This window comes from Anser cygnoides, chromosome 2 (genome assembly GCF_040182565.1).
Source record: "Anser cygnoides isolate HZ-2024a breed goose chromosome 2, Taihu_goose_T2T_genome, whole genome shotgun sequence".
Classification (NCBI taxonomy): Eukaryota; Metazoa; Chordata; class Aves; order Anseriformes; family Anatidae; genus Anser; species Anser cygnoides.
This window is the reverse complement of record NC_089874.1, coordinates 115,926,194-115,952,912: the sequence shown is the minus strand read 5'-3', so window position 1 is coordinate 115,952,912 and position 26,719 is coordinate 115,926,194. Positions and strand designations below refer to the sequence as shown.

Sequence of the window (26,719 nt, the reverse complement as noted above, 5' to 3'; positions counted from 1 at the left end):
TTTTGCCTACCAATTGCTAGGCTGTGGCCTAGATACATAGGTTTACATTTTCAAAAAGTACTGCGTTCCTTTTTTTTTTTGTCTGTCCAATTTAAGATGATTTAGGTAAGCTTGACTGTCAAAGGTAGTTACTCAGACACTTTTGACAATCAGAGTATTAAATTTAAGTGTCTCGGCATCTTTGAAACTCAGTCCATAAACTTTAGCTTAATTTTAGCCTGGACAGATTTTGTTGTGTTTACTGACAGTGATTTATCACAAGCTTTACCTTGGTGTTCCAGGTAACACAAATATATAATATCAGATAAGAATTTTTGAAAATGATCCCAGTGTCCATTCCATTTGGACTGCTAATGACATTTATCTTTTAAAGTTTTCATCTCCTTAATTTAAATATGCATGTTTTTAGAGAGTGTTATTCTAACAGTGATTATTAAAAACAGAATTATATTTGACAGTAGGCATTGGTATTAATCAAAATTATATGATTCAAAATTATTTTCAGCAAATCAAAGATGAAAGTCTGTAACTTAAAATAGTTTAGTTGCCTGAACAGCAGTTTCATTATCATACAAGTTTTCAGGTTGCTCAATATGGGGGAGCAGTGACAGATAAAGTACATTGAGCTAAAAATGTCTGGCCTGCAATTTAATGCTACTGTTAGTGGTATATGTTTATGCCTGTATGTTGTGCAAATTCTAACATTTTTCTGATAATTTTTGCAGCTGAGAGCGCATGCAGTGGATGTAAATGGAAACCAAGTGGAAAATCCTATTGACATTGTCATTAACGTCATTGATATGAATGACAATAGACCTGAGTTCTTGCACCAGGTTTGGAATGGGACAGTCCCTGAAGGGTCAAAGCCAGGTAAGATGGGGCTTTCTAAACTGGGGGAAAAAGATATGCAGTTACCCCCTTCATCATCTTCAAAATGCATCTTCAGACTGTAATGCTTTCAAAGGTGTCATAAATGCGATGAGCAAAATCTAATATACTGTCTCACTATTTCACCTTATTTTTAACTCACTTTGTAGCATGTTAGGATTAATTTCAAAAAAGGAAAGTATATATGAACAGAAGGATTTAAGAACATTACTTTCAGGCTTCTGTTTTTGAAAGTCCTATTTATAATGTTGCAGTTCTTCCAGTTATGTTCATAATAGCAGTTGACATTAATTTAGTTGATAGTGGAGGGTTTAAGAGACTTCCAGCGTACCAACAGATTCAGCGCTAGTTCTGAATTTCAGAGACTTGGAAATACTGGGATTTGAAATCAAACACTTTCATTTGAATTCTCAAGAAAATCCTAAATGTTGTTCACATCTCATTAAAATTCTAATCAGCTCATATTTAAGTTTGCACTATGGCTGAAACTACTTCCTTAATTTGTCAGTAGTGCAAATGAAATTATTAGAAAGGTTAGCACAAGAAATATATTTTCTCACTTCACAGTGTTGACTTGGCATTTGAAATGGAAAGAACATGCATCTCAAAGACCTTTGAAAAAGTATTATTTACATTGATTTTCAACCACTATCAGTATGTGCACTAATTCTGAAAATTAAGTATATTTCCTTTGGCCCAATTAATAATATTTTTATCTAAACATTGAGAAGCTGTGTTGTTACAGAAATATTATTTATGGCAGAACTGTAGGATTTCACTGTTTATGGAGCTTCTTCAGTTATAAACAAACCTGATATTTTATAAACAAAAAGTATTTTTATCTCCTCTTATGTATTTTAATTACTCTGTTGGTGAGTCTTGGGTTTAATCAGTTTGTTTTAAGTAAGAGAAGGAATGTACAGAGTTTACCAAAAGAAATATATACTTTGACCATTGCTTGTAAGTGATCTTGTGTAATCTGAGTAAACTGTTTATATAAAATCAATTATTTATCCTGCTGCTAGGAACCTACGTGATGACTGTTACTGCCATCGATGCCGACGATCCCAATGCACAGAATGGGATGCTGAGATACAGGATCTTGTCACAGGCCCCAAGCACTCCTTCTCCCAACATGTTTACAATCAACAATGAGACTGGTGACATTATCACCGTAGCAGCTGGGCTTGACAGAGAGGTATGGCAGATCTTAATCCCATAGGCTAGGTTGTGTTGAGTGTGTGTAGATGCACAGTTTTTGCCTGTAGTTTGCAAATATTGCCCTCCACTTCAAACTTTCTCCGTTTCATCACCCATTTGACACCAGTTATTATCCTAGGCCCAGAGCATTTAAAAAAAAAAAACAAACACAAAACACTAAAATTAAAATTAGCATGCAGATGAAAATTAGACCCAGATACTTTGTATGTGTAGTCACTCTCTAGCCTATTGAGTTTGGGAAAGAATCTCATCTCAAAAATCTCAAAAGCCTGATTGCTTTTGAGCAATGGGTGTGCACTAAAGCAGGGCAGTGCAGATAAGGCTTCAGGTGCTCAGCTTGGGTGCTGAAATGGAAGGTGTTCCTCAGCTCCAGCCCTGTCCTCTTTACTGAGCTCTGTAGGCAAAGAGTAGATGGAAAATGGAATTGTATGTGTTTCATTTATCTTGGAAGCTCCAGGAGAGGAGCTCGTGTCCTCCTTCTCTTCTCTTGCTAGCTCTTCACAGAGAGGTGGTAATTATTTTAAATCTTCTGGTTGCTGTATTGATAAATGTGCAGTAATTCCCTGATCAGAACTTTGCTGATGAAAATAAACCAGGAAAAACATCACTGATTTTAAAATTTGAAATGTGCATGTCTCTAAGAAATAAAACAGTCTGTTTTTGAAATGATATAGAAAAGGGCTTGTCTCAAGGCCTGGATACACGTTCAGAACCTTAAGGAAAAAAAATCTGACTGTCAGTAGTTCCCTGCCACATCTTGGGCAAGTCCCATTCTGTCCAGGCAGCTCTTCACTGGAGAGGGAGGGTGCCAAATCCTCTGCTGTGGTTCACCCATCTGTGAGGTGGGAGTAAAAATATTTCCCTCCCAACTGCAGATCTGACACATGGGCTAACTGTGTTTTTGAACCACTTTAAACTTCACAAGAGATAAGCGTTATTTTATAAACAAACTATAAAATCCAAACAAATCTTAATTCAACACATCTTGCTTCCACTTGTGTTTTACTAACCTCATTTTAGCTTATTAAATCTAAAGGATTTGAGGGATTTTTTTTTTAACTGAATTTTCAGTTTAGCTTTCAGCTGTTTGCTTATACTTAGTTAAAATGGAGAACAAAAGGATGTTCTGGGTTGGCTATTAATATTCTGCTGCACTTTGCAGTATGAAAGTGCCAATCAGAATATTTGAAAAGCTAAACAGACTGTTAGATATTGCAGTTAATTTTTAAATTTTTATTAACATTGATTCTGTTAAAGATGTTTTTGAAAAGGAAGGTTTTGAGGGAAGGAAAACCATGAACTTTACAATATTGCACTATTAAGTTAAAAGAATGATGGGTGGCTTTGCCCTTGCTTTTAAAATCCTCTGGTCATCTTTGACAGGTGAACTTTCAGAAGGACATAGTGATAACTCTGGGTTTTATTACTTAGTGACTGGCTGTACTGGAGTGATTTAACTCAAAAGAAATCAGCCGTCTTTGCAGCATAGACCCTTATGTTAACAGTTGCAGAAGAGTTGTCGTTTGCCATCAGTCTTCCCAATGGATCACTGAACTGATACCCAAATGAGTATTTATAAACATTTCTTGCATGTGTTGAATATTAATGATTAATATTAAAGCATTCAAATATCAAATTAGACTAATATAAGATAAAATTATTTCCTTCCCAAACCATTGCTTTGCTTCCTTCATTTCCTGAGTTTTGTGAAAGTGAGTTTAATTACAACAACAAGGAGACTAGACAGCCAGTTCTGAATCAAGCGGGTCTTCTGACATTGCTCTGGGGAATGCCATGTTGCACTCAGGCTTCACTGCAGAGGTTGTGTCCATGGTGGTGTCCATGAACCTCCACTGGGCTACCAAAATTTTTCCTGTTCTCTAAGTCTTGATCCCCTTTGTGCTCTAAGTAGGCTCACTAAATACTAGACACAATTTAAAATTCTGTGACATGTTATTTATGCGAGCATAAGTGTTGTAGACAATCAGAAAATTTATTTGTCCAGAAGAGGTCGTGGATGCCCCCATCCCTGGAGGTGTTCAAGACCAGGTTGGATGAGGCCCTGGGCAACCTGATCTAGAGGGTGGCATCCCTGCCCATGGCAAGGGGGGTTGGGCCCAAGTGTTCTTTAACGTCCCTTCCATCCCAAGATGTTCTATGATTCTATTAAAAAAAAAAAAAAAGTGGTTCCTCTGATAGCATTTCTAATAGAATAGAATAGTTCAGTTGGAAGGGACCTACAAAGATCTTCTGGAGTAACTGCCTGACCTCTTCAAGGCTAACCGAAAGTTAAAGGATATTAACTTCTAATAGTCTGCTAAGTATTTTTAAGTTTACACATGCAATGCATTGTCCATATGAACGTGCACAGGAGGAGAGTTGCTTAGGTAAAGGACTGAGCTAAAGGCAGAAATCTTTCATTTGCTCTCCCAGATGTTGCTCTTTCACGAGTTCCAGCTGGTCTCATTTCTTCCAATATTGCTGTGGAAGGATCCACAGTGTTAAAACATCTGTGGAGGAATCCACTTCAGCATTAAAACATCTGCCTTACTGCTGGAGGTGCAGAAGTCAGGCACGGTACTTAAATTTACACACAGGCATTCCTGTCTCACGTGAGGTTAATTCAGTGAAGTGCTATTTTTATTTGGTCTTTGTTGAAGTGGAAAGATTTGACCTGATGAGGTCTGTGTTCTTTCTTGAAGCTGCCAGTTCGTCTTTGGATGTGTTGCTGCAAAGTCTCTGTGCAGGCTGCTGACACATGCTCAACGGCTTACTTCTGGCTGCTTCTCAGCCCTCAGTAAAAAGAGGAGAGCAACTTCCCCTAATTTCCCTATGTTTGTAAAAGTTCTGGGCTAGTTGATTTTCCTGAAATACCATCCCCAGCAGTTGATCTTCTGTATGTGAGTGCTGGAAGGGAAAAAAACAAATAACAAAAAAAGGGCAAAAATACATATAAGTGCTGGCTTTGGGGGCATTTTGGTGAGAATTTCCCATGCGCTTCTTCTATTGGAATTAAATAAGAAGATTGTGTGAAAGTTGAGTCTCCGTGTAATAATAATGGAGTTTCCTTAATGAAATTTGCTGTTTGGGATCAATGTGCTAAGACCCAGATGAATCAGAAGCACCTGCTGTTTCAATAACACAGAGTCATCTGGCTGCAAGATCTGCTTCAATACTGCTGTAGATGTTATTGCTTCACAATAAGTATTTTTTTTTCCTGGGTGGAAGCAGTAGAAGTATTTCTTCTATTCCCTCCTGACTGCTTTTCATGTTGTTGTCATGAAGGAAACCTTTAGAATGTTTACTTAAGGCTTTTAAAGGCCACTTTGCAGTATATTTTCCAAAGCAGTATTTGTGTACATGAGTGCAGTATTAAATGTTTATATTATATTTCTCTGTAAATAATATTAGTGTTGCTTTTTTTTAAAGAACTGTGGGATTCATATATGGTAATATACATTTGGAGTGTGTTGTAGGGTTTCCATTGTGAAAGAAGACGTGCATAAATTATCTTCAATGGCAGATAAAGATTTATACTTGTTTCAACTTGTTTCAAAAACTTCTTTTTATTCAATGGCTCATATTTGCTGCTTGGAAGCATGCATACCCCTTGCATCTCTCATATCTGTAGCAGTGTCTGGCCAAAATTTGAAAGAAAGTCAGACATTATTAATGGCATTGTCCTTGCTTATTTTTGGTATCAGTATCCATAGTCCTATTTTGTAAACTATTTCTATGAAAAATAATCTGTCGGATAGCCCAGTCTTCAAATTATGGGGGAAATTGTCAGAGAATGAAAAACTATGCTTATCTATTTCTGTTTTGCTAAAAAGTTTCTGCCTGTGTTAGTAAACCATTCATGAAAGTGGTATTTTAAAATAATAGCAATTTACATTTGTGAGGTTTCTTTTGGAAAGAACTGAATTTAGGATGATAACACATTGCTCTTTATGAGAAACAATAAAGTATACATAACATTTGCATTTCACCATAGAAACTGTTGAAGAGTTATAAGCAACTTCTGAGCAACTACAGAGTTTCTGATTTTTATTTTTTTTTAATTCTTACTTTTAGCTACAGCTGCGTCAGCTCCGTGTTACAAAGCCAGCCAGTCTGAGGCCAGCTCTCAGCGAGGCACTTCTTTTTCACAGAAAGGCGGCCTGTGCTCCAGCGTGCGCTGGCCAGCATCCAGCCCTGCTGGGAGAGCAGGGCTCCCCGGCCCGCAGGGCCAGTAGTAAGGCCTCAGGCGGGGAGGAGGAGGTGGCAGCCATCTTCTCCGGAGTGTTTAACCTTTATGGACATAGTCCGTTGGGTTGCTCCCTCCCCTTTCCTCCCTACTGGTCTCTGTTAGCCCGGACACCGTTGGTTTCCATAGCGATCCCGAGGCGTTGCAACTGCAGTTGTATACTTAGGCCTGGCTGAAACAAAGCCTTGGCAGTTGTGGTGGCTTGGCCAACAAACATACCTTGGCTCAGTCCTCTCAAATGCTTTTGAGGACTTACCCTGTTCTAGTATAAACTGCTCTGTTTTTTTCCCACATTGGAAAAGCGTTGCTAGACCTGTGATAACGGCTTTAACTGTATAAAGTATTTTTGATTTTGAAAGTAGGCGGAAGGCAGTCTGCCCTCATCTCAGTGGTATTTGAAAAACGTTGAGCAGTGGTGTTCAACAGAGTTAGGTGCTGTATTTCCGTGGTACAAACTTTGCTCCTGTCATTTCAAGTGATGCTAACTGGGATAAACAGTATGATAAGCTCACTGCTTAGCAAAGTGAAATTTCAGAAACACCTGCTGTCCTACAAGTAATGTCAGTTTTGTCTAAAACTTATGTTGATGTCATTTTGTGTTTTAGAAAGTACAACAATATACATTAATAATTCAAGCTACGGACATGGAAGGAAACCCAACATATGGTCTTTCAAACACAGCAACTGCTGTCATCACTGTGACAGATGTCAATGACAATCCTCCAGAGTTCACTGCTATGACTGTAAGTATGGGGTAGGACTAACTGGAGGATGTGCATATTTATACCCATTCCCCAATTTTCTCATTATATTCACAGATGGTAAATATTTATCACTTACTAAATAGCTTACTGGCAGGTAGAACTTATATATGTGTAGAATATACCTGTCAGATAGGGTATTCTGCTTAGGCCAAGCTGACTGGGGAATCAAACCAAGTTGACTGGGGAGTCAAAGCATAAGTTTTCTGGGTGGCCTCAGGTAAAACTTCATTAGATAAGCTGTCAGAGCTCTGGTGACAGGAGATGCGCTCCCTAGCATTAAGCAAGGTGGGTGCAAGCCTGTTCAGTATGGTGTGCCTCTTGCCCGCTTTTGCCGGCATGGTGAAGGGCTTTGTTCTTTTTGCAGTTCTACGGCGAAGTACCGGAAAACAGAGTGGATGTTATAGTAGCTAACCTAACGGTAACAGATAAAGATCAGCCGCACACACCTGCGTGGAATGCAATGTACCGAATGACCGGAGGAGACCCGACAGGTCGATTTACTATCCTGACTGATCCAAATAGCAATGATGGGTTGGTAACTGTTGTGAAGGTAAGAGATGCCTGCAATTCAGTGAGTTAAGCAGAGATCAAATAAGTGGGAGAACACTGAAAATAAATGTGACCTCCTGAGGCCAGCACAAGTCTTGAAAGTAAAATGAATGGGCACTGTCTGTCTTGTGGAAGTACGCCATTCATCTCCTGGAGTATTTCCTTGCTTATGCTATCAGTAGTATTCTAAGTGATCAGTTTTAAAAAGCAGGTTAGGTTGTTGAAAATGACAGATTTTGAAGCTTTATTTGCCAAAAGATAGGAATTAGTCTGTGAAAAAGCATCTGCTTAGCATTCATTGCTAGTCTAAAGGAACAGCTTCCTACCTCTTGGCCTCCATTAGTAGTCATGCTTGTTGTCTGCTGGTATTATGTCAACATGTTCCTGTTAAGGAACAGATACAAATTAAAAAGTCAAGGCACAATCAGAGAGGGAGAAGTGATAGGTGGGAGGCTACTTGCAAGAGGCTTTTAAAGACTGGCTATTTTTAAAACCTCTTTTAAATATCTTTTATGGAATAACCTGTCTATGCTCCCTCTGTAGCCAACACAGCTCTGTGTTGAGGGATGACTTATTTAAGTGATAATAACAGTGCTGTTCTATAATTAAACCTGCCAAGCAGTAGCCACCTTTCCTCATGGCTGTCTGATAAGTGTCTCTTCTCTGAGCTGGCCTGTTCTGCTTTTGGTCCATCCACTTATGAAATCAAGTGTGAGATGCCAGTGTTCCCATTTGGAAATTAAAACAGTCACTTTTTATTCATTCTTTTCCTGTTTTTTTTTTTTAATCATGTCAGTATCTAGGTGAGAAAAAGATAGAATTTTTGTACAGCTAGAGTGATAATTCACACTACGAAGAACTGTCTTCTGTTCTATAACTGCACTTCCCCAGGGGTACCAATTGTTATATTATAGTCTTCCAGCAAGAATTACATGAGTGTCTGTGCTTTGTAATTAGGCACATGAGCATCTTTCTCAGATCTAGGAATAGTGTAAAACTAGAAGCCCCTGGAAAAGTAAATCTTAAAAATGCTCAGATTAAACTAGTAACATAAAGAGAAGTAAGCCTAAGCTTCCAAGGTTCTAATGTGTTTGACATAGCTTTGTGCACTGAGAGTTTGTTAAAAATAAATTTGAATCCCCTCTATTGCCAGAGTATCTCAGTGCTTTGCCACGTCTGACCTGGTTTAACAACAGAATAGCAGCATGTGGGAGCCTCATTTGGAAAAGGAACTTTTTCCTACAAATGCGAGGGAATGATGGGTCTTTTCAGAAGGGGGTCAGATGCACCATATGAAATCAGAGCCTTTTAAATAGCATGGGAAAATCTGCTTGAGGTGGTGAATTGCAGTTCTGCAGTCTGGCCAGCAGCACTACTTTAAGCAGAAAGACACAAAGAGAGTTGCTTGAGGTGCAGTGAGTTGATCTGTCAACCTGTAATGAAGATTGGGTTGTGTCATGTCACTGACTTCACACTGTTATATGCCAATTGCCCCTGTAAGGTACAGGGCTCCTTCAAGTCTAGAATCAGTCTGAGCAATTCAGTGCATAGCACTGATGAGAATCAGTTCTTGAGAAATGCCTCAGCCATGTGTAGCATGACAAAGGAACTCAAGTCTCAAACTGTTCCTGCTCCTCCTTAAGTTGGACTTCTGCCTTACTGAGGACATCCCCAGACTGAAGGGTGTCTGGACTGTGAAAATGGGAGCTGTAGAGATACCAGCAATGGAGTTAGCTGGGGTTACAGAGAGTCTTTCTATTAAAATACAAGGGCATGGGAATCCCTGATCTAGGTGGCTAGTCATGATCTTGTTTAGGAAACCTTCATTCTCATAACACAGAAAGGCAGGTCTCTCCCAGCCTTTCTCTTTTTGGGGAGCTTCTCAGAAGGTGTATCTGCTCAGATGAGTACCTGGCACAAAGTTGGGAGTTCGAACGTAATTGTCTGATGAAACCATTTCCACTGCTGTAACTAATGGCTGTACCTGAGCAAATTAAATTCAAGAATACCAAGGTTTCTATCAGTTGTAATAGTACAACTGATGATTATAATAAGCAAAACCCCAACCGAGTCACATGTTGAGGTATTATGTTGATTGTATTCTCTTTCAGCTCTTTGCATGTTTTTCAGAAAAGCAGTAGAAGTAATGTTTGAAAATGTGCATTAAAGTAAAAACGTTTTTCTGTGGCCATCACTATTGTGAGCAAATGTTAAGACTTCCCACTCTTTACTTTTCACAGCCTATTGACTTCGAGACCAACAGAATGTTTGTACTTACTGTAGCTGCGGAAAATCAAGTGCCTTTGGCTAAGGGGATTCAGCATCCTCCTCAGTCAACAGCAACTGTGTCCATTACGGTCATCGATGTGAATGAGAGTCCATATTTTGTTCCAAACCCCAAGCTTGTACGTCAAGAAGAAGGGCTGCTTGCTGGTAGCATGTTGACAACTTTCACGGCTCAGGACCCAGATCGTTACATGCAGCAAACCTCTCTAAGGTCTATATAAACATTTTATGGTTACTTAGCAGTTCAGATGCAATATCCTTGTTGTAGAGTGGGTGGGGAACAAAGAGACTGTGTGAAATGACTATTTACCACAGCACACAGCTATACCAATACCTCCTGTAGATCTTTTGCAACACTCTCCAAAGCAAATTTTGGCTGTAGAGAAAAAGTGACCGGAACAGCATTCATAGGTCTGTAAATGGGATTATCTTCTAATGTAAAGTGTTACTTGATCAAGGTAGAATGAAGTCACGTACCTGTGTTAAGCAATACATGGTAGCATAGCGAGTTCAGTTAGAGCAGACACAGGCTTGTGTGAACTAAGGGCATTTGCAATTTAAATTAACCAATAATTCTGGTGCTGTAGCAAAAACATGTCCAACTGAGGACCAAATCTTAAGGACTTTTTTTTTTTTTTAATTTTTTATTTTCCAGCAATACACAGTACTGTTGATGTCCATCTGTGAACTCTCGTACTGATAGCTGACATTGTAATTTGTTCACAATTTGCCTAATGTCTAAAGATAATCTAAATTAGAAAAGTGAAGAGTATAAAACAAAATCATGGAAGTCTTAAGCATGCTTTTGCATACCTCATTTAAACACGGTCACTGGCTGCAAGGCTGAGGCACAGTGACTAGCCTTGGGTCAGGACTCACATTCCTAGCTTATCCAGTTTATTAGGTCGTGTAGATAAAACTCCAGAACTTCTTTCTCACTTTCATTCCACAGAAAGGAAGGTTCCAAGGGTGTTAGAATTTTATTTTCACTTAATGTTGGTTAGCTGTAGGCTATATTTTGCTCATTTCTGGACATAAGCACTGCGTAGACATGATAGCATGAAGACTCTAAGGATATATACATTTTTAATGAGCTAAGATAGCTTTCACTTGATTAATGTCAAAGGACAAATTTGCCAGATAGAAGGATGATTTTGAAAGACACTCTTCTTTCAAATGAAGATGAGAAACATCCAATAAAATCTGTGCCTCTGTAGAAAATTAAGTTTGAGTGATACTGAAAGTGTGAGAATATGAGTTAGTGCTGTTAAGTACTCTTTATACGTTCTTACTTCTCTGCATCTTTCCTGCTTTCAGTGCTCTGATAACACAGAAGTTAGTATCAACAGCTCTGTAGGTATAGAACAAGCAAGAGGGATCCTGAGTTAAATATTTTAATTGAGTCTGAATATGGATGTTATTTAGTTTATGGTAATTGTATGGTTTACTCGAGTTACATGATAATTTGCATGGCAGGGCACTTAAAAACAGTCTTATGTTTAGATTCTTGAATATGCATTTTCAAGAATTTTAACAACAAAGCTTAATAAATGGAAATTTGTAAAGTATTGACTCCAAATTACAAAAGTGTGTTCAGAATACAAATTAGAATGTCTGTGGTCTTTGTTGTCAATATTTATGTTGGCAGATAAATGACACATCTTGTGTTCAAATACACAGGTACTCAAAACTTTCAGATCCTGCAAATTGGCTGAAAATTGACCCCATTAATGGACAGATAACAACTACAGCTGTTTTGGACAGAGAGTCAATATACGTGCAAAACAATATGTATAATGCAACTTTTCTTGCCTCTGATAATGGTATGTATCAGCATTGTATATTTCTTTGAAATGCGGTTGAATGGCATTCTATTTTACTGGGGAAGAAAACAAGATATAATTAGATATGGAGTCAGAAGCCCATGAAAGTAACAGAATTTGTATATTTCCCAGCCACTCAGGAAGTAGCTGAAAAATAAGTCAGTGAGTTTGGAGGACAGTTTTTGTTACATTACTCAAGCTTACGTAAAACTGAAAAATAAGTCTGCGCAAGACTCTGTTAGGCTGAGCAAATGCACAGCAGGAGTGGTTGATGACTTTATGGGGAGTAGCATGTTGAAGAGGTGGCATGGATTATATTTTTCCGTATTCTGACTAGAGAAGTGCAGAGGGAAAAGTGTCTTTTCGTTGGCACTTTAATGAAGTTTTCTGCTCAGAAATTAGTCTTTTAAGATAGGCTAGAATGCTGTGCTGTTTATAGCCAATATCAGAAAGATGGGCAGGTGTGTTCAGCAACATTTTCACATTAGAAGCGAAAGCTGAAACACTAAGGCTGTTTACCTTGGAGAGAAGACAAATGGTAAAATTATACAAACTATTACAGTGTAAGAAAGCTAGGTCAGCTATTTCTATCCTTTTGGCCCTGTTCTGGAGAATAAAATTAAATGGAACTGGAAGGAGATTATATGGGGACAGAGGGAGGAATGAAAACCATTGCTAATTATACTGAGAAATTCAGCGCCACATGTTCTCATAAATGTGTGACTTTAGCAAGGTTTAAGGAAGCATCACACATTCAATATAGATAACAGGAATGTCTAGAAATATGAAATCTGCATGCTGAAAGTAAGTATTAGAAAGAATTTAAGTAGCATGCTTGTGGTGAAAGTTGATAGTAAGTCTTACAAGTTATGAAAGAATTTCTGCAAGGGAGAAATAAACAATCCAAATTCTGCACCTTTTCCTCTGAGGCATTTCATGTAGACCTTCTCTGGAAAAGGAACTAGCTGTCTGATCAAGTATATTGATGGACTCTCCCTGATATGTGGATCTGCAGTTGTGAGTTGAATTTTGTTGAGTAGGGCAGGTTTCAGAGGGCAGATTACATGAGAATTTGTCTGTTTGTAGGAACAGTGACAGTGTTAGATTGGCTTGGTAAAAACAAAATTCCAAAACTGCAGTGAACGTGTGTATGTGGTAATTGAGCTGGTTGGTATGAGCTCATTTAAGTAACTTTACAACGGAAACAGGCTCTGTACCTTTTTTTTTTTTTTTTTCCCTCCTAAGGAATTCCTCCGATGAGTGGAACTGGCACACTTCAGATATATTTGCTGGACATCAATGATAATGCTCCCCAAGTGAACCCAAAAGAAGCCACAACGTGTGAAACGCTGCAGCCTAATGCTATTAACATCACTGCTGTAGACCCTGACATTGATCCAAATGCAGGCCCATTTGCCTTTGAGCTGCCTGATACACCTCCTAGTATTAAGAGGAATTGGACCATTGTTCGAATTAGTGGTAATTAACATTACAGAAATTATAATCACGTTAAAGGAAATTGCATGTTGTTTTCTGTGTTTTACTTTGGTGTATTTCACAACATACATTAATCTGGTAAACATGAATAGGAAAGCACCTTAGTACAAGTTCCTCAAGAACAAGAAATTTTAGGAAAGAAAAGAAGTCCACAGTAGTAAGGAGGTCTGTTGTCCTGAGTGTCTTGTAGTCAGTGGGCTATGTGATATGTTGACGCAAAGCTCAAAGATGAGACATTTTATGCCATTTCTGTTTTATGTAAACCTAGTGCCTTATTTCACCCACAGGTGATCATGCCCAGCTCTCTTTAAGGATCAGGTTTCTGGAGGCTGGTATCTATGATGTGCCCATAGTAATTACAGATTCTGGAAATCCACATGCATCTAGCACTTCTGTGCTGAAAGTGAAAGTTTGCCAATGCGACATCAATGGGGACTGTACTGACGTTGACCGGATTGTTGGTGCAGGACTGGGCACTGGTGCCATCATTGCAATTCTGCTTTGTATCATCATCTTGCTCAGTAAGTAGATGGATCCTTTAATACTGACTCTCGTATTCTTATACCATAGTGTCATTTTATGTTTTAGTCCTATATACCTTGACAAAGACCAAAAAGGGATTAAAGACTCAAATATAAGAATTGTTACTACTTAGGTTAATGTCTTGGACAACTATGAAAACTTTCTGATGAATTAGGAGTCTGCAAGACGTATCATAACTAGCACTTGCATGCGTACTTGGCAGTCAAGAGCACAATCCCCACACTGGGCTTATGAAAGAAGTTTTCCATCTGTGCCCAAGGGTACATGTTATGTTACATCAGTGAGTGACCAGGATGATGATGTAATCAGCCCTCAGACATCTAGTCTTTGGTACTGTTGGTATTCTGTGATTTGATACCACTCGCAGCGGGTTACACAGCCTCTCAGGAATGCACTGGTGTTATTACTATTATGTGTCAGATTAATTTAAGTAGGCTATTTTATGAATTTGGAAAGTAATGCATCACAGCCCATCATGTAAGGCCCAACAAGCAAGCAGCCATGCAGGAACAGAGAGATCTGTGTGTTTGTTTAAGTACTACACAAAGCTGTGCTAGTATTTTATTTTTGTGTTGAGTGCATTCAATAAGGGAAGTGACTAAACATCACGACTAAGTATCTGTCCAGTGTAGTCAATTAGATGCCAGCTCTCCTACACATTACGGTTAACTGATTTCTGACTTAGGTCAGGAATTAACCTGTTAAGAGTACACTGTGAAGTAGTCCGGAACATACAAAACGACAGGGTTGGAGGGGGGGAGTTAGGGTATTCTTTGGGTCTGGCAAAGCCCAGCTCTGTACACGAGCACAGTACAATGATTTTCCTGATACCTAACATTTTAAGAGTGCCTTGTATTGGTTTAACAGAGCCTTATTGAAACTACCAAATCTTTTAGGATGTTCTTCTTACCTTTTAAGATACTCTTCATATATTTACATTCTAGATGAAATTAAATTTCTTTCCATGAAGGTGGTTGTAATTGGAAACATACCTACTGTATTTAGAGATTTGTTTACTCAAATGTATTTTGTTTCTCATTCTGTTTTCTTTAACAGCTTTGGTGTGTAAACAGTCTAACTGAAAATATATTGAGAATAAATGATTAAAAATGTGTAGTTCTAAATGCCACTGTATTTTCCTCGACTATGATTCTTATTGCTTCTTCTAAGCTTAAATAAAAAATTAGGCAACAGTTATGGTCCATTCTGGTGGGCTGCTGGTTCATATGCCCAAACGGTCTAAGCTTAGTGATACTCAAACATCAGAAGTACTTAAGCTGTGTGAAGTGCCATATATTCTTTGGACATAGAGGAAAAAAATAAAAGTAGTATAATCTTTTAAAAGTTTTGTTACTACTGGAGAGATTCTTTCTGAATCCAGTGGTTTATGAAGCTTGTTTTTTTTTACTTCGTTTTATGACAAGTTTGTTTTGCAGATGTGGAATAGATTTTTGACTTAGGGAAGGAATATGTGATTGACTGATTTCGAAATCAAGTTGCTTACAGTAGCCTAAGTTTAAACATCTCTTCCTTAAGCTTCATTCTTTAAAATTTAAAAATAAAAATCCATCCTGGATTACTGAAGTGTGTCATTGAGAACAGTCAAAAACAGTAGTAGTAGCGTGGTTTAAATTTGCACAATTTTCCATGGCTGTGCTTCAGAATCACAATGTGTTTTTGTCTTCCCTTTTTGCCACGTAGTTTTAGTTTTAATGTTCGTGGTATGGATGAAGCGCCGTGATAAGGAACGTCAGGCCAAGCAGCTCTTGATTGATCCAGAAGATGATGTGAGGGACAACATTCTGAAATATGACGAAGAAGGTGGTGGAGAAGAAGATCAGGTGAGGAATGATGAATGCTTTTTACATATAGGTTCATACTTCACTCTGCACTTCATTTTGTTTCCATTGACTTATTGTAGTAAGTAGCTAATTCGTGCATTAAACACCAAAGACAAGAGTAGTATTTTAAAGACATGAAATAAAGCATTTTTCTCATGTTGTTTTTGGAGTTCCAGAGGTAGGAATTGCCTGTCTTTTGGGTAATACTGTAAAACTAGTGTATTGCCCACTTACACGCTTTAAAACAGTCATGGTATTCTGGCCATATTCCAACTAAGGCAGTTATATTTAAATGAAAATTAAGATCTCCTCTGATTGCAGTGTGTAAACCTTCATTCTTTGCCAGGGATCCTTTTGTACAGAATCACTAGTGCAGAGTGTCTAATATAGTCTATTCCATATACGACCTTTCTTTAGTGCTAGGTGAATGCCTTTCTGTATGTACGGTAATGTTGGCTATTGACAGATTGGCCGATTTCAGCTTGGAAAGTATTTATGTTTCAAGTAGCTGTCACTGCACATCTGTGTCTGTTCAAATACCTTTCCAGGCAGGTGCCATATGTATTTACTCTCACATCACCTCTGGTTGAACCACTGTTGATATGTTGGAGAACTAGGAGTGATGTGTGTATGCTAAGAAAAATTTTTTTCCCCTCTCTCTCTGAGTTAGTGAATTTCCAGGCAGTGTGGTTTCTTTCCTTCAGAGGAGGTTTATTAAGTGCTTTATGAGCATGACAAATAGTAGATTTATGCATGTTATTAGTGGTAGAAGTAAGTGTAACAATTACAAAGGGAACAATGCATATAATACAGCCTAAGAAATTTTCCAGTAAAAAGTCTTGAAAAATTAAGTATAATTCTTCCACATATCCTGAGTCACATCCGTCCAGCGCTTCAGTTATCTGAAAAGTGTCTCCCTTCACTGGTACATACATGTATAGCTTCCCTTTTCTCCTTTGTTTGTTTGTCTGAAATTGGTGTTCTCCTTACAACTTCCAGGCTTCCTGCATTTCCCCAGGTACTGTTCCTACTTCCTGGATTTTCTGCATAGCCTTCTTTCTAAGCAGTTAGCAAAGGAAACTTCAGCTTATGCAGTTTTTGAAAATCATTTATGTTAACAAATTAAAGACAACCATGTGAGACTGCGTGTATTCCAGTTGTTTGCATACGGTTTGAGTACAAAAATTGTACCCAGTTTGTGTATGTTCCTGCACAGAAGAGTTACAAGCTGAAAAAGAATCAAGAAAACTCAGACCTGTGAGAACTAATTTTCTAGTTCACATCTCCAGCTCTTGTCTACCCATGATCCCCTGGAGTATCTGCTTAGAAATTTTCATGTGGTTTTGTTTTTAATTATTGACCACACGGTCCTCAGGACAGAGTCAGTAAAGTTTTCAGAGCTTATGCTGTTCATTAGGAAGTTGTAGGTTATGCTTTAAGGGTGTTGGGGGAGGTTGTGCTGCAGATCAGAAATCTTAAGACTTGTAGCAAGAGCACAGAGAAGGGAAAAATACTTAATAGTTTAGAAATAATGCTGAAGTCTCTCCTCCATCCATTGTGCACTGTGCTCCTGTGCAGTGAATGTGCTGTCTTCATGAGAGGATTAGTCAAGGGAACACAGCAGGAGATAACGTTGCGTGAACGCAGTAAAGATTAGTAGGATGTAAACCATCCATAAATGTAGCCTTTCGCCAGCTATGAATGAGCATAGTGCATGCAGGAAGAACTGTCAGTGGGTGGAGTAGCAATAAAGTGGTAAAAAATGGGAAATGAGAAGCATTTCCTCTCACAGTGAGTTGATGAAGTATCTAGACAAGAGGAAGTTTAAGGACTTAATAAAAAAAAAAAATATTTTAGCCACAAAAACCCTGCTTGCTTTCTTTAGGTAAATTTTAAGGCTGTTTTTGAAAATTAATTATCATAGCTACCAGCCACATAGTTCAGGTACATTGGTTGCTCTCCTGATCCATTGAGCAGTAGACTGTTAGTGTCTGAGGATCTAAAAAACCTTTATACACTCAAACATAACAGATGTCACAGGAACAGAAAGTAAGAGTACCCACAAAATGTAGCAAGGTTTTATAACCACTTATGTAGCTAGCTTTAGCTAATTGTGAAGGCAAAATGGGGGTAAGCATCTCTCAAAGCTCCAAAATTAGGAATTTATTCCTTTGGATGAATAGAGAGCACAAACTTTTCACAGGCACCTGATTGTCTATCTACAGTAGATTTTAGCAATATATTCTATCTTGCTTTTCAGGCAGATGCTTTCACTTCTTTTTGGTTTGACATTTTGCCATGTAAAATTTAGATTAATTTGGTTTTGCACATAATTTTATATGAGATTTAAGAACTATGTGTATTGTATATGAAGTTTTCTGAGTGTATCAACAAGTTCCTTACAAGTAGTAATCACATTTTTGCTTAGCAAAATCGTGTACAAGGAAGGTGGTGTGTAGAACACTGCAGACAATAGGCATTGGCTATCACGACCTTTGCATTTTTGTCAAAGTTAAAATGCGTGTTAAAGTGTCAAAGTTAAGTGTTCCCAAAAAAGAGACTTCCATCAAAATCTATTTTCAGAATGAGGCCTCATAGGGCTACTGTTCTATTAAAATCAGGAAAAAATGCTTCACGTCAACCTTGCATCCACAAGGCATCAGCAAATGACAGAGGAAAATGCTCTGTCAATATTAACTTTTTGTGGTGCACTGTCCCCAAAACCATCAGCACTGATTGAACAAGCAGCTCTGGTGGAAGGCAGCGCCTAGGGTGACTCAGGAGCACAGGGTCTTTTCATGCAGCAAAATAGAAGGGTATGCTCAAAGCTTCTTGTGAGTGAAAGCACAGGATATGTTAAGAAGTTCTGATATTTTCATAATCTTTACCTGTTAAAATTCCTGTTTCTGTTTATAACGAGCAAATTATTTAGACCTTACTCACCTACTCTTCTGAATGAATATGTGAAGATGGTTATACATCACATAGTGTGGCTTTCACCATCATCTTCTCAATGCCACATGTTTAGGTGACAGGAAGATAGTTTGGTAGGACTCAAAGACAAATGATAAACTTCAGACTCTCAGAATTATAAACCAAATTACTTTTAGACTTCTGTTTTTGTTCTTGGAGGGTCTTTTAGTTACTTAGGAGTTTGGTGGCTTTTTTTTGTTTGTTTGTTTGTCTTGTGTTTTTTTAAGAAGTTATACAGTTGGGTTTCTGAACTGTAATGACAGACTGAGAAACTCCTAAAGCATGCTCAGCATGTTCCTTTCAAACACTTTGTCCATGCAATCAGAGTAATGTATCCAGTAACAAATTTGATTAGGTACAAATTCCAGCTTGTTCCTCTGAGTTGTAGCTGCTGTCAGCAGCAAAGTGGAATTCCTGCTTGCGTTTTTTGTGTGTTGTTTTGTTTTTGTATCATTTTCCCTTAAGCTAGAATTCTGAAGAAATTCCGATACAAAGTTTGTCATAAAAGAGACACTTATTCTGTCTTTGAAGGTCTCGTGTTAATCTGATCTGAGGCCTTCTTAGCCTGCTTTTCTCACTGACAGGTTGAATGGTTGTAAAGAAAATTGATGTTCTGGAATGATTCGTCGTCTTCCTCGCGCCTGGAATGATCTATACAGGGTTGTGCGATCTCCACCACAGTTGAGAAAAATGCTTTTAATTCCCTAAGCCAGAAAAGCTCTACAGCTGTCGGTCAGAACTGATGGTAGCCTACTCCCCACTGCGCCACTGCAGAGCAGTGTCGAAAATAGAAGTTTTCTGGACTTCTTTCACCTAAAATTCTGTTTCTCGGAAATGTGGATTGAAAAACTGTCTCTGACAGCTGTACAGCACACATTCTGTTCCAGACAAGAACATTTTTTCCTGGTACCAGGAAAGATCACTTTTGTAACAGCTGAATAGAGGTGGGGGGGAGAGACCAGGGAGGAATGAGAGGGAGAAGAAATGTTCCAGAAAGTCTGTGATTCTTCCCAGGATTTTGTTTAATATTTTCCAGTTCTAACAATCTGGCTACCTGACTATAGGAGCTAGACTGTGAGTGGATTTGAATCATCAGTCAGTGGGACTGGTTTCCCTATTGTTTTGGGGAGAAGGTTTATGTTTTTAATTCCATCTGAATGTTTAACCCAGCAATGTGAGGTGAGGGCATTGTAGTTTGCTATATTCTTAAATGGATATACCAACTTTAAGTACAACTTCAGAAGCTGGGAGTGACAGTCTTGATTATTAATGGACCACATGATTTGGAGCTTGTAGTTGTTAGCAAACGGGAAGTGTGAGAGACAAACGACTAATGTTCTCCCCCTGACACGATGTGCACTCAACTAGTAACACTATTGTCAGTTCAAAATACCAAAACCTTATGCTGGCTGAGTGTTAAAGCACTTAGCCCGTGTCTGCTGCAGAGTTCACGAGTATAGCAGATCACAACCCATGAACATCTCTAATTCATTTTACCACGTCTCAGGCCATTTATGTGATTTACGTGGAGGCAGCAGGTGCTCGACCGGGGATGCTTGCTGCTTATGTCAGCCTGATAACTGACATACATTTTTATTCCATTTAACTGTTTTTTTTTACATCTTTTGTAGTAAATTACAGAACATGCTCCTCACATCTCCTTAAAGCCCATTTCTGTGGTGTTTCCTAAATTTTAGTAGTACTTGGTTATGCAAGTGGTCCTGTTGGAGCAAGTCGCCTGAACAAGTGGCATGCCTTGAAACTGTTGCAGATCGGCTGTTCTGAACGGGTATTTTAATCAGACCATCACACCACTTCAGTACAAGAGTTTCTAAACTAGTAATTTTACTATCATTCACAGTATTTTTCTTACTAAGAATTCCACTTACTCCTTCCTAAATTGTCTTTCCTTACAGTCTGTTCAGACATTAGTCAATATTTTGCTTTTTGTCACGTTTTATTACACATTAATATAGAGAAATAAAATAGTGGTATTTATTTTAAAGATGATAATAGCATGAAAACATAATGGACTATTTTTATGTGTGAATGGATTTAAATTCGAACAAGAATTGCTCCTTTGTAAAAAGGATAGTTTTGTTCTAGCATTTGTGAGTCATTGATAAAAACAAATTGAGTAATCCATTGGATTTTTTTTGGATTTTTGGTGGTGGTGGTAGTTAGTTTCTTTTTCTTATTGTAATTTTCTGGATGCTTGCATCTTACGATTAAATTAGTTTTGTATGCTGGATCTTGCCACAACCTATTGTAAAAACGACAGTATTTCTGAACTACTCAATCAACGTTACAAATCCGTATGACTGTATTTTATTTTTACCATCCTGAGTGTTCAGATCATTTACTCTCACTTCTTAACCTTTATTTTGCATTACATTAAGATTGGAAAATATTTTATGATAATGAAAGAAATAACTGTTGTTAAGATATCCCTAGGCATCTGCAATATTATAATTAGGAGGAAGTTATTTTGAGAATAGTGTTTGCTTAGTAAGACATTGAATTTATTTTTTTTTGAATGACTGACTCATGCAGTGCTCCTGTGGAGGAATTATTATCATTCCTCGGTGAATCTTTATCTCATCATAGGAAAAGTAATGTTTCCATAATGCCATTACAGAATTGTTATGTATTTTATTTTATCCTACCTATAACCTATGCCTGTTACTGTGTTTTATCTGCAGCTGAAGTTTAACTTCCACCTTCTTTATTATTAAAAAAGACAAGCAAGCTTCTTGGTTACCTTAAAAATGATTAACTTGTAATGCTCCAGATGTATCTATAATAAAAACAAACAGGAAAAGCACTATGGCAGAAAGTAATCAAAAATGAATTGCAAATAAAGAGCAACTGTTATCGCAGGCATTTTAACTAGTCTCCCACCTGCAGTCTGCATCTAGTCAGACCTGTGTGCTTTGCCTTTCTGGAAGTCCCATTATTTCAGCAGGTGTAAGATTTAGGGGGTTTGGAGCATTTTGCAGAACTCGGGCAATATTGCCTTAGGATCATCTTTGGTGAGTTTGGGAGTACGATGGTTACATGTAGCAGGATTGGTTTTCAATTCCTTTTCTTTGTTTTTAAAAGGCCTTTAAAGACCATTCACCTATATAAAATATTTCCTCACTTGCTCCTTCCACCCTATTTCTGTATTGGAGTAGACAGAAACTGTCTTTGCAACACAGAGGAAAAGCAGAATGTGTGTTTCACCTGTTGGTACTTCAAGTCATAGTTTGCTCTGTTCTCTTAACACAATAATAAAATCTGGTTTATGCTAACGTATCATCCTGTAAAATGGATGGGTGAAATGAAAACTTCTGATAATGTGTAAAGCAGCATTTTTATGTGTGGTTAGACCACTACAGCTGCTTTTGTCCAGTGAATGCCACTTACAGCTGTCATAGTCAAAGTAAGTGAACTAGTGACAATTAAATTGTATTTCCCATGGGGATCATCAGGGATAGATCTGATGTATTGGGAGGGGGATCGATCCCATATATGCATAAAATTTATAGTTTTATTAAGTTTGAATCTGTTGTTTGGAATTCTGCTTTAAGTTTCAGTGAGTATTCATATTGAGCAGGTCTAGTTAGCATAATACACTTTAAGCTTTCGCCATAAACTTCTAAAATTTAAACATAATCAAAACAGCTAATCCAGGAGGGAGGAAAAAAAAAAGTTAACTAGAAACTTATGACTAATTCAATTTCCTGGATAATCTCTTCTTTTTTTTTTTTTTTTTTTTTTCCTCTCATCTCTTTCCAGAGATTGTAGACTCTGGTAACAGTCAGGAAGTGAGGTACTTCTTTTAAGGTCTCTCTCTGCTACTGCCATAGCTGATGACTGCTGCATGAGGGATTATTATTCAAATGTTGTTAAATGAATAGCTGCCTTGCACAAGAGGAAGTTGTTTAAGGGAAAAGACTTTGAAGACTGCATTTTCTTTTTCTTTGTAAATCAGTGATTACTGGGGAATATAAAATTGCATTTCAATTGCATTTTCTTCTACTCTGGACATTTCTTCTGTTCAAGTTGAAATACTTGGACTATGCTTTGAGCTACTGTGTAAAGGTTTTTAAAGAAAAGCTTATAGGAGTTTTGGACCCTTCTGTCTACACATCTGGTAAGGTAGTTAATCTGTAGGGTTTAGCTAGTTGGTTTTAACGTTTAGTACTGTCTCCCTTGGATTTCACATTTCAGGAATAGGAGATCAGAGCTAGTAATGGTATAAGTCTCTGCTTAAAGCTGTCTCAACTAAGTGAATAGCTAATAAGGTCAGTATTTATAATTGGGCTGTTTTTTTGGGGGGGGGATTTGAGAGATTGATTAATTATATTGATATATAGATAGATATTGATTGATGTATATTATATACATATAATTTTGTCAGTAAATTTCATCAGAAGTTGCAACTTCTGATAGAATGTCCTTTTAACACATCTTGACTTCAGTTCCTTTCTAGAAACGAAAACCAAATCAAAACCAGAAGGTTTTCTGTTTCAATACAGATGATGGGATTTATTTCAGCAAGAATAAAATAGTGATGCCAGAGATGGCCAGGTTTTAGCTATGTTCCAGTAGAGATAATCTGCTGCTTCTAATAATTAGCTGCTTCTTTCCATCAACAATCTGAGCTTATCCAGAAGTTTGAAGAAAAAAATTCAAACCCTCTGAATGAATTTTCTCAAATTCAAACTGAAAGAAGGGAAAGGTATTCTAAAATTAATGAAGTTAGGGCTAAACAACACAAACAAGTAAATAAATGCATCTGACAAAAGTTGGCAGCGATATGAATTGAATGCTGTCAGACATTGCTCAGGTATGTTTCCAACAGATGGCCTAGTCTTCTTCCTCAGTCCCTCAGCAGATTTAAATGATGAGCAGGTTATATGGAAGAAGGCTGGAGCTAAGACAAAACAGTGTTGACTTGTGATCTTGAAATAAGAGTAGAAATAATGACCCATTGCTGCAGGCTAGCTGTCCCAACTTAACCCAGCATGTTTTGTTTTCTCTCTGATACGGCACAGTTTTCCTTTAAGCTGTCACTTCTGCAGTTAACTATGTTAAACTCTGCTTGAGACAAACCTTTAAGTCTGTTCAGGAGCTTTAGAAAATACAGGAAAAGTTTTCCTATTTATCTAGCAGTGAATGCAACATTGAGCAAAGAGATGGAATTTCAGCAGTCCTAAATAGCTTACACCCTGGCTCTTTTGAAACATATTTCTTTCTTTTTCTTTGCAGTAATTGAGTAGAGTTGACTTCAGACAAAATGTTGAAACAGCTGGAGACATTGCACGATGCTGTGTTTGTACAGCATTAAGCCAGTTTGGGGAGATGGTGGATGACTTGCCATACCTGACTGATGTACAGTTGGTATTGATTTTAATGATACAAGAGAACTGAGAGTCTCTGGTAATAAGCACAATGGATCTTTTCTTCCTGTCCAGACACTAATAGACCTTCAGAATAAATTTCCTCTGATATAAGTCTGGAAGGTAGTGTCATAAATTACCCTAGAAAGGAAATCCAAGGTGGGAGTCCACATAAGGAGACATTCTGCACCACTGTTGCCTTGAGGATGGCAATCTTTGCTGTCTTTGTAGCTATAAAGCCTGGAGATGTCTCAAACTGCATATGCACAGGAGAATGGCCTTAGATGTGGAAGGCTGTGTCTGGCTTGTTTAGTACTGTATGTTTAGTACTGTTTAGAAACTTTGTTTAGTTTCTGTATGACCACTAATCAGAGATAGAGCTGTTTGCATACAGGAATGGGTGAAAAAGAAAACATTTTGTAGTTATAAAACTGAAATGACCAGAGGCTTTCCTGGTTTTAATGTATTTCTCTTTGACCATACCTGTTTAAATTCATCCATATAAAAATGCCTAGTGTTAAAAAATCAATTCTCCCCATTCGTGTATTCCACCTTTATCTTTAGGGAGGGTATGAAAAGCACTTGTTACATATTTATAAATTCTGAAAAGTACATTCTTCTCTGTTCGATAGGATTTTCTGATAGTATGTTTCTAAACTGTTTTGATTTATTTTACGTAATAAAAAGGGAAAAGGTAAGGAGTCCTGTTTACTTTTCTCCAATCCATACTGCTCTGTGGAAATCACTTACTGTGTTTGGTGCATGACGAACTGAAGGGTTGAAGTTGCACTTCTGCCCCAAGGAATTTGTAATTTAATTAAAATATATAAAGCTGTTTTCTCAGATCTCAGTGAAGCTGTTCCACCTTTTTGATTATATATTTGTGTGCAATCAGCTGAGGACCTGAGTAACAAATTAGAAGGTGTAGTCATTTAATTGTTAAAGTTCACCCAACAAGGTACCTTCAATGCTGTCAACAGACCTCTCCTCCTGTTGAAAAGTCTGGTTTTGGGGGGTCATGGTAGGTAATACTCTCAAAAGCACCTACATCCCATGATGCAACAGCAGAAGCATGTACTTGGATTTCTTCCTTAGGAGTTACTTAGGAACCAATGAAAATGTAATTCTCTGCACAGTTTCCAGCAAAATGAGATTACAAATACAACTTTTACTATAAGATCACTGTTGAAAAATAGAAACTGAAGATAGAAAAGCTTATTTAGAGTGCCCCTCGACTGCTTGGGTTATTTGCGGGGCAAGGTGTCAGGCATACAGTTGAGTTGGCATGAGCCCCAGTCTACTGGGTAGCTCATAGATGGCTTTAGTTTAAGCCTTTGAGCCCAGTTCCTTGTTCGGCATTTTTACCGGTGCCTTGTGCAAAAGCATCTTTGATCATGACTACCTTCTAGACATGACAACAGTGAGGTGAATTACAATGCTGAAGTGCATCACACTGTGCAAAAAGTATTCAGACATACCTATCTTAAATGCATAAACATTCTAATTAAAAATTTTATATACATACATATTGCTTATTGAAATTCATACTGCTATGCTAGCTTCATCAGTCTGCCAGAGTTCGAAACTGCAGCATCAAGTGCTTAATGAACAGATCCACAAGTAATCTTTAGAAAATGCTTAGAGTTAAGACCAAATCTGAGGAGCTTTGTACTTCTTATGACATTTTTCCCCCTTTGGCTTTCATATTATGGAAGCCACATGAAATCAGCAAGGAGTCTTAAACTCATTCTTTGAATGTATTACAAAAATGCTTCAGAGCACTGCGCTTGCCTCTTTCTCAGAATAAGAATGTCTGGCATTTATTTGCTTAGAAAAATAAGAGTTGGATTTGGCATCTTTGCTCTATGCAGTAAATCAGCATTACTAGGCAAAGTGTTTAGTCTCTTAATAGTACTACTCAAATCCTTGCTTCTCAATGGAAAATTTATGAGAAGCTCTACAAATCTGATGGAATAGAATCAAAACAGTAGGTTCAGGGAGTATAAATCAAATAACATCCTGTTGGTATGCAAATAACAATGTTTTAGACTTATTCTCAGTGTTACAATCCTGAAAATAGAACTTGTGGTGAAGTGATTCCTCATATTTTCCTTTTTTTCCCCTCATGTTTCCCCTGACAGATACTGTTTAAAATTCTCCTAACGTACTCTCTTTGCTTCATATTTTGCAGGATTATGACTTGAGCCAGCTCCAACAGCCTGACACTGTGGAACCAGATGCCATCAAACCTGTTGGAATCAGACGTCTTGATGAAAGGCCAATCCATGCAGAACCTCAGTATCCGGTCAGATCAGCTGCTCCTCATCCTGGGGACATTGGGGACTTCATTAATGAGGTAAAGGAAAGAAGGAGTTTACTCCTAAGATAAGATAAGCTTTTATATTTTGTTAATTGTGCTCTGCATGAGTAGCTGTTATGTTTGAACATGATAACTTTTTAAAACTTACTTAAACAATTAAAATTGTCTTGCTAGATTTAAGTAAATACGTTCTTTTAAAGTGTGGGCAAATTTAATTAACTCATTCAAATAGAAAGAGAAGATACATCAATTAACTTCTGTATATTTGTATTAATTACATTCATAATACATTATCAGCCACAACCACAGTATCTCCAAGCAGGATTATTCTGTGGGTTCTGAGTAATAAATAGACTAACAAAATTATGGTTTAGCCTAAAT

The 26,719-nt window shown here is 37.7% G+C and overlaps 1 protein-coding gene across 1 annotated transcript in view; it reads left to right on the top strand.

Annotated features, from left to right (window-relative positions):
* CDH2 (cadherin 2) overlaps positions 1–26,719 on the top strand; it is a 118,648-nt gene that overhangs the window by 83,639 nt on the left and 8,290 nt on the right. Inside the window, exons 6-15 of the mRNA XM_066992894.1 lie at positions 726–870; positions 1,914–2,086; positions 6,961–7,098; positions 7,484–7,669; positions 9,909–10,165; positions 11,635–11,777; positions 13,023–13,256; positions 13,562–13,795; positions 15,519–15,658; positions 26,210–26,374. Coding sequence (XP_066848995.1) covers positions 726–870; positions 1,914–2,086; positions 6,961–7,098; positions 7,484–7,669; positions 9,909–10,165; positions 11,635–11,777; positions 13,023–13,256; positions 13,562–13,795; positions 15,519–15,658; positions 26,210–26,374 — 1,815 coding nt within the window. The remainder of the gene's footprint in view (positions 1–725; positions 871–1,913; positions 2,087–6,960; positions 7,099–7,483; positions 7,670–9,908; positions 10,166–11,634; positions 11,778–13,022; positions 13,257–13,561; positions 13,796–15,518; positions 15,659–26,209; positions 26,375–26,719) is intronic.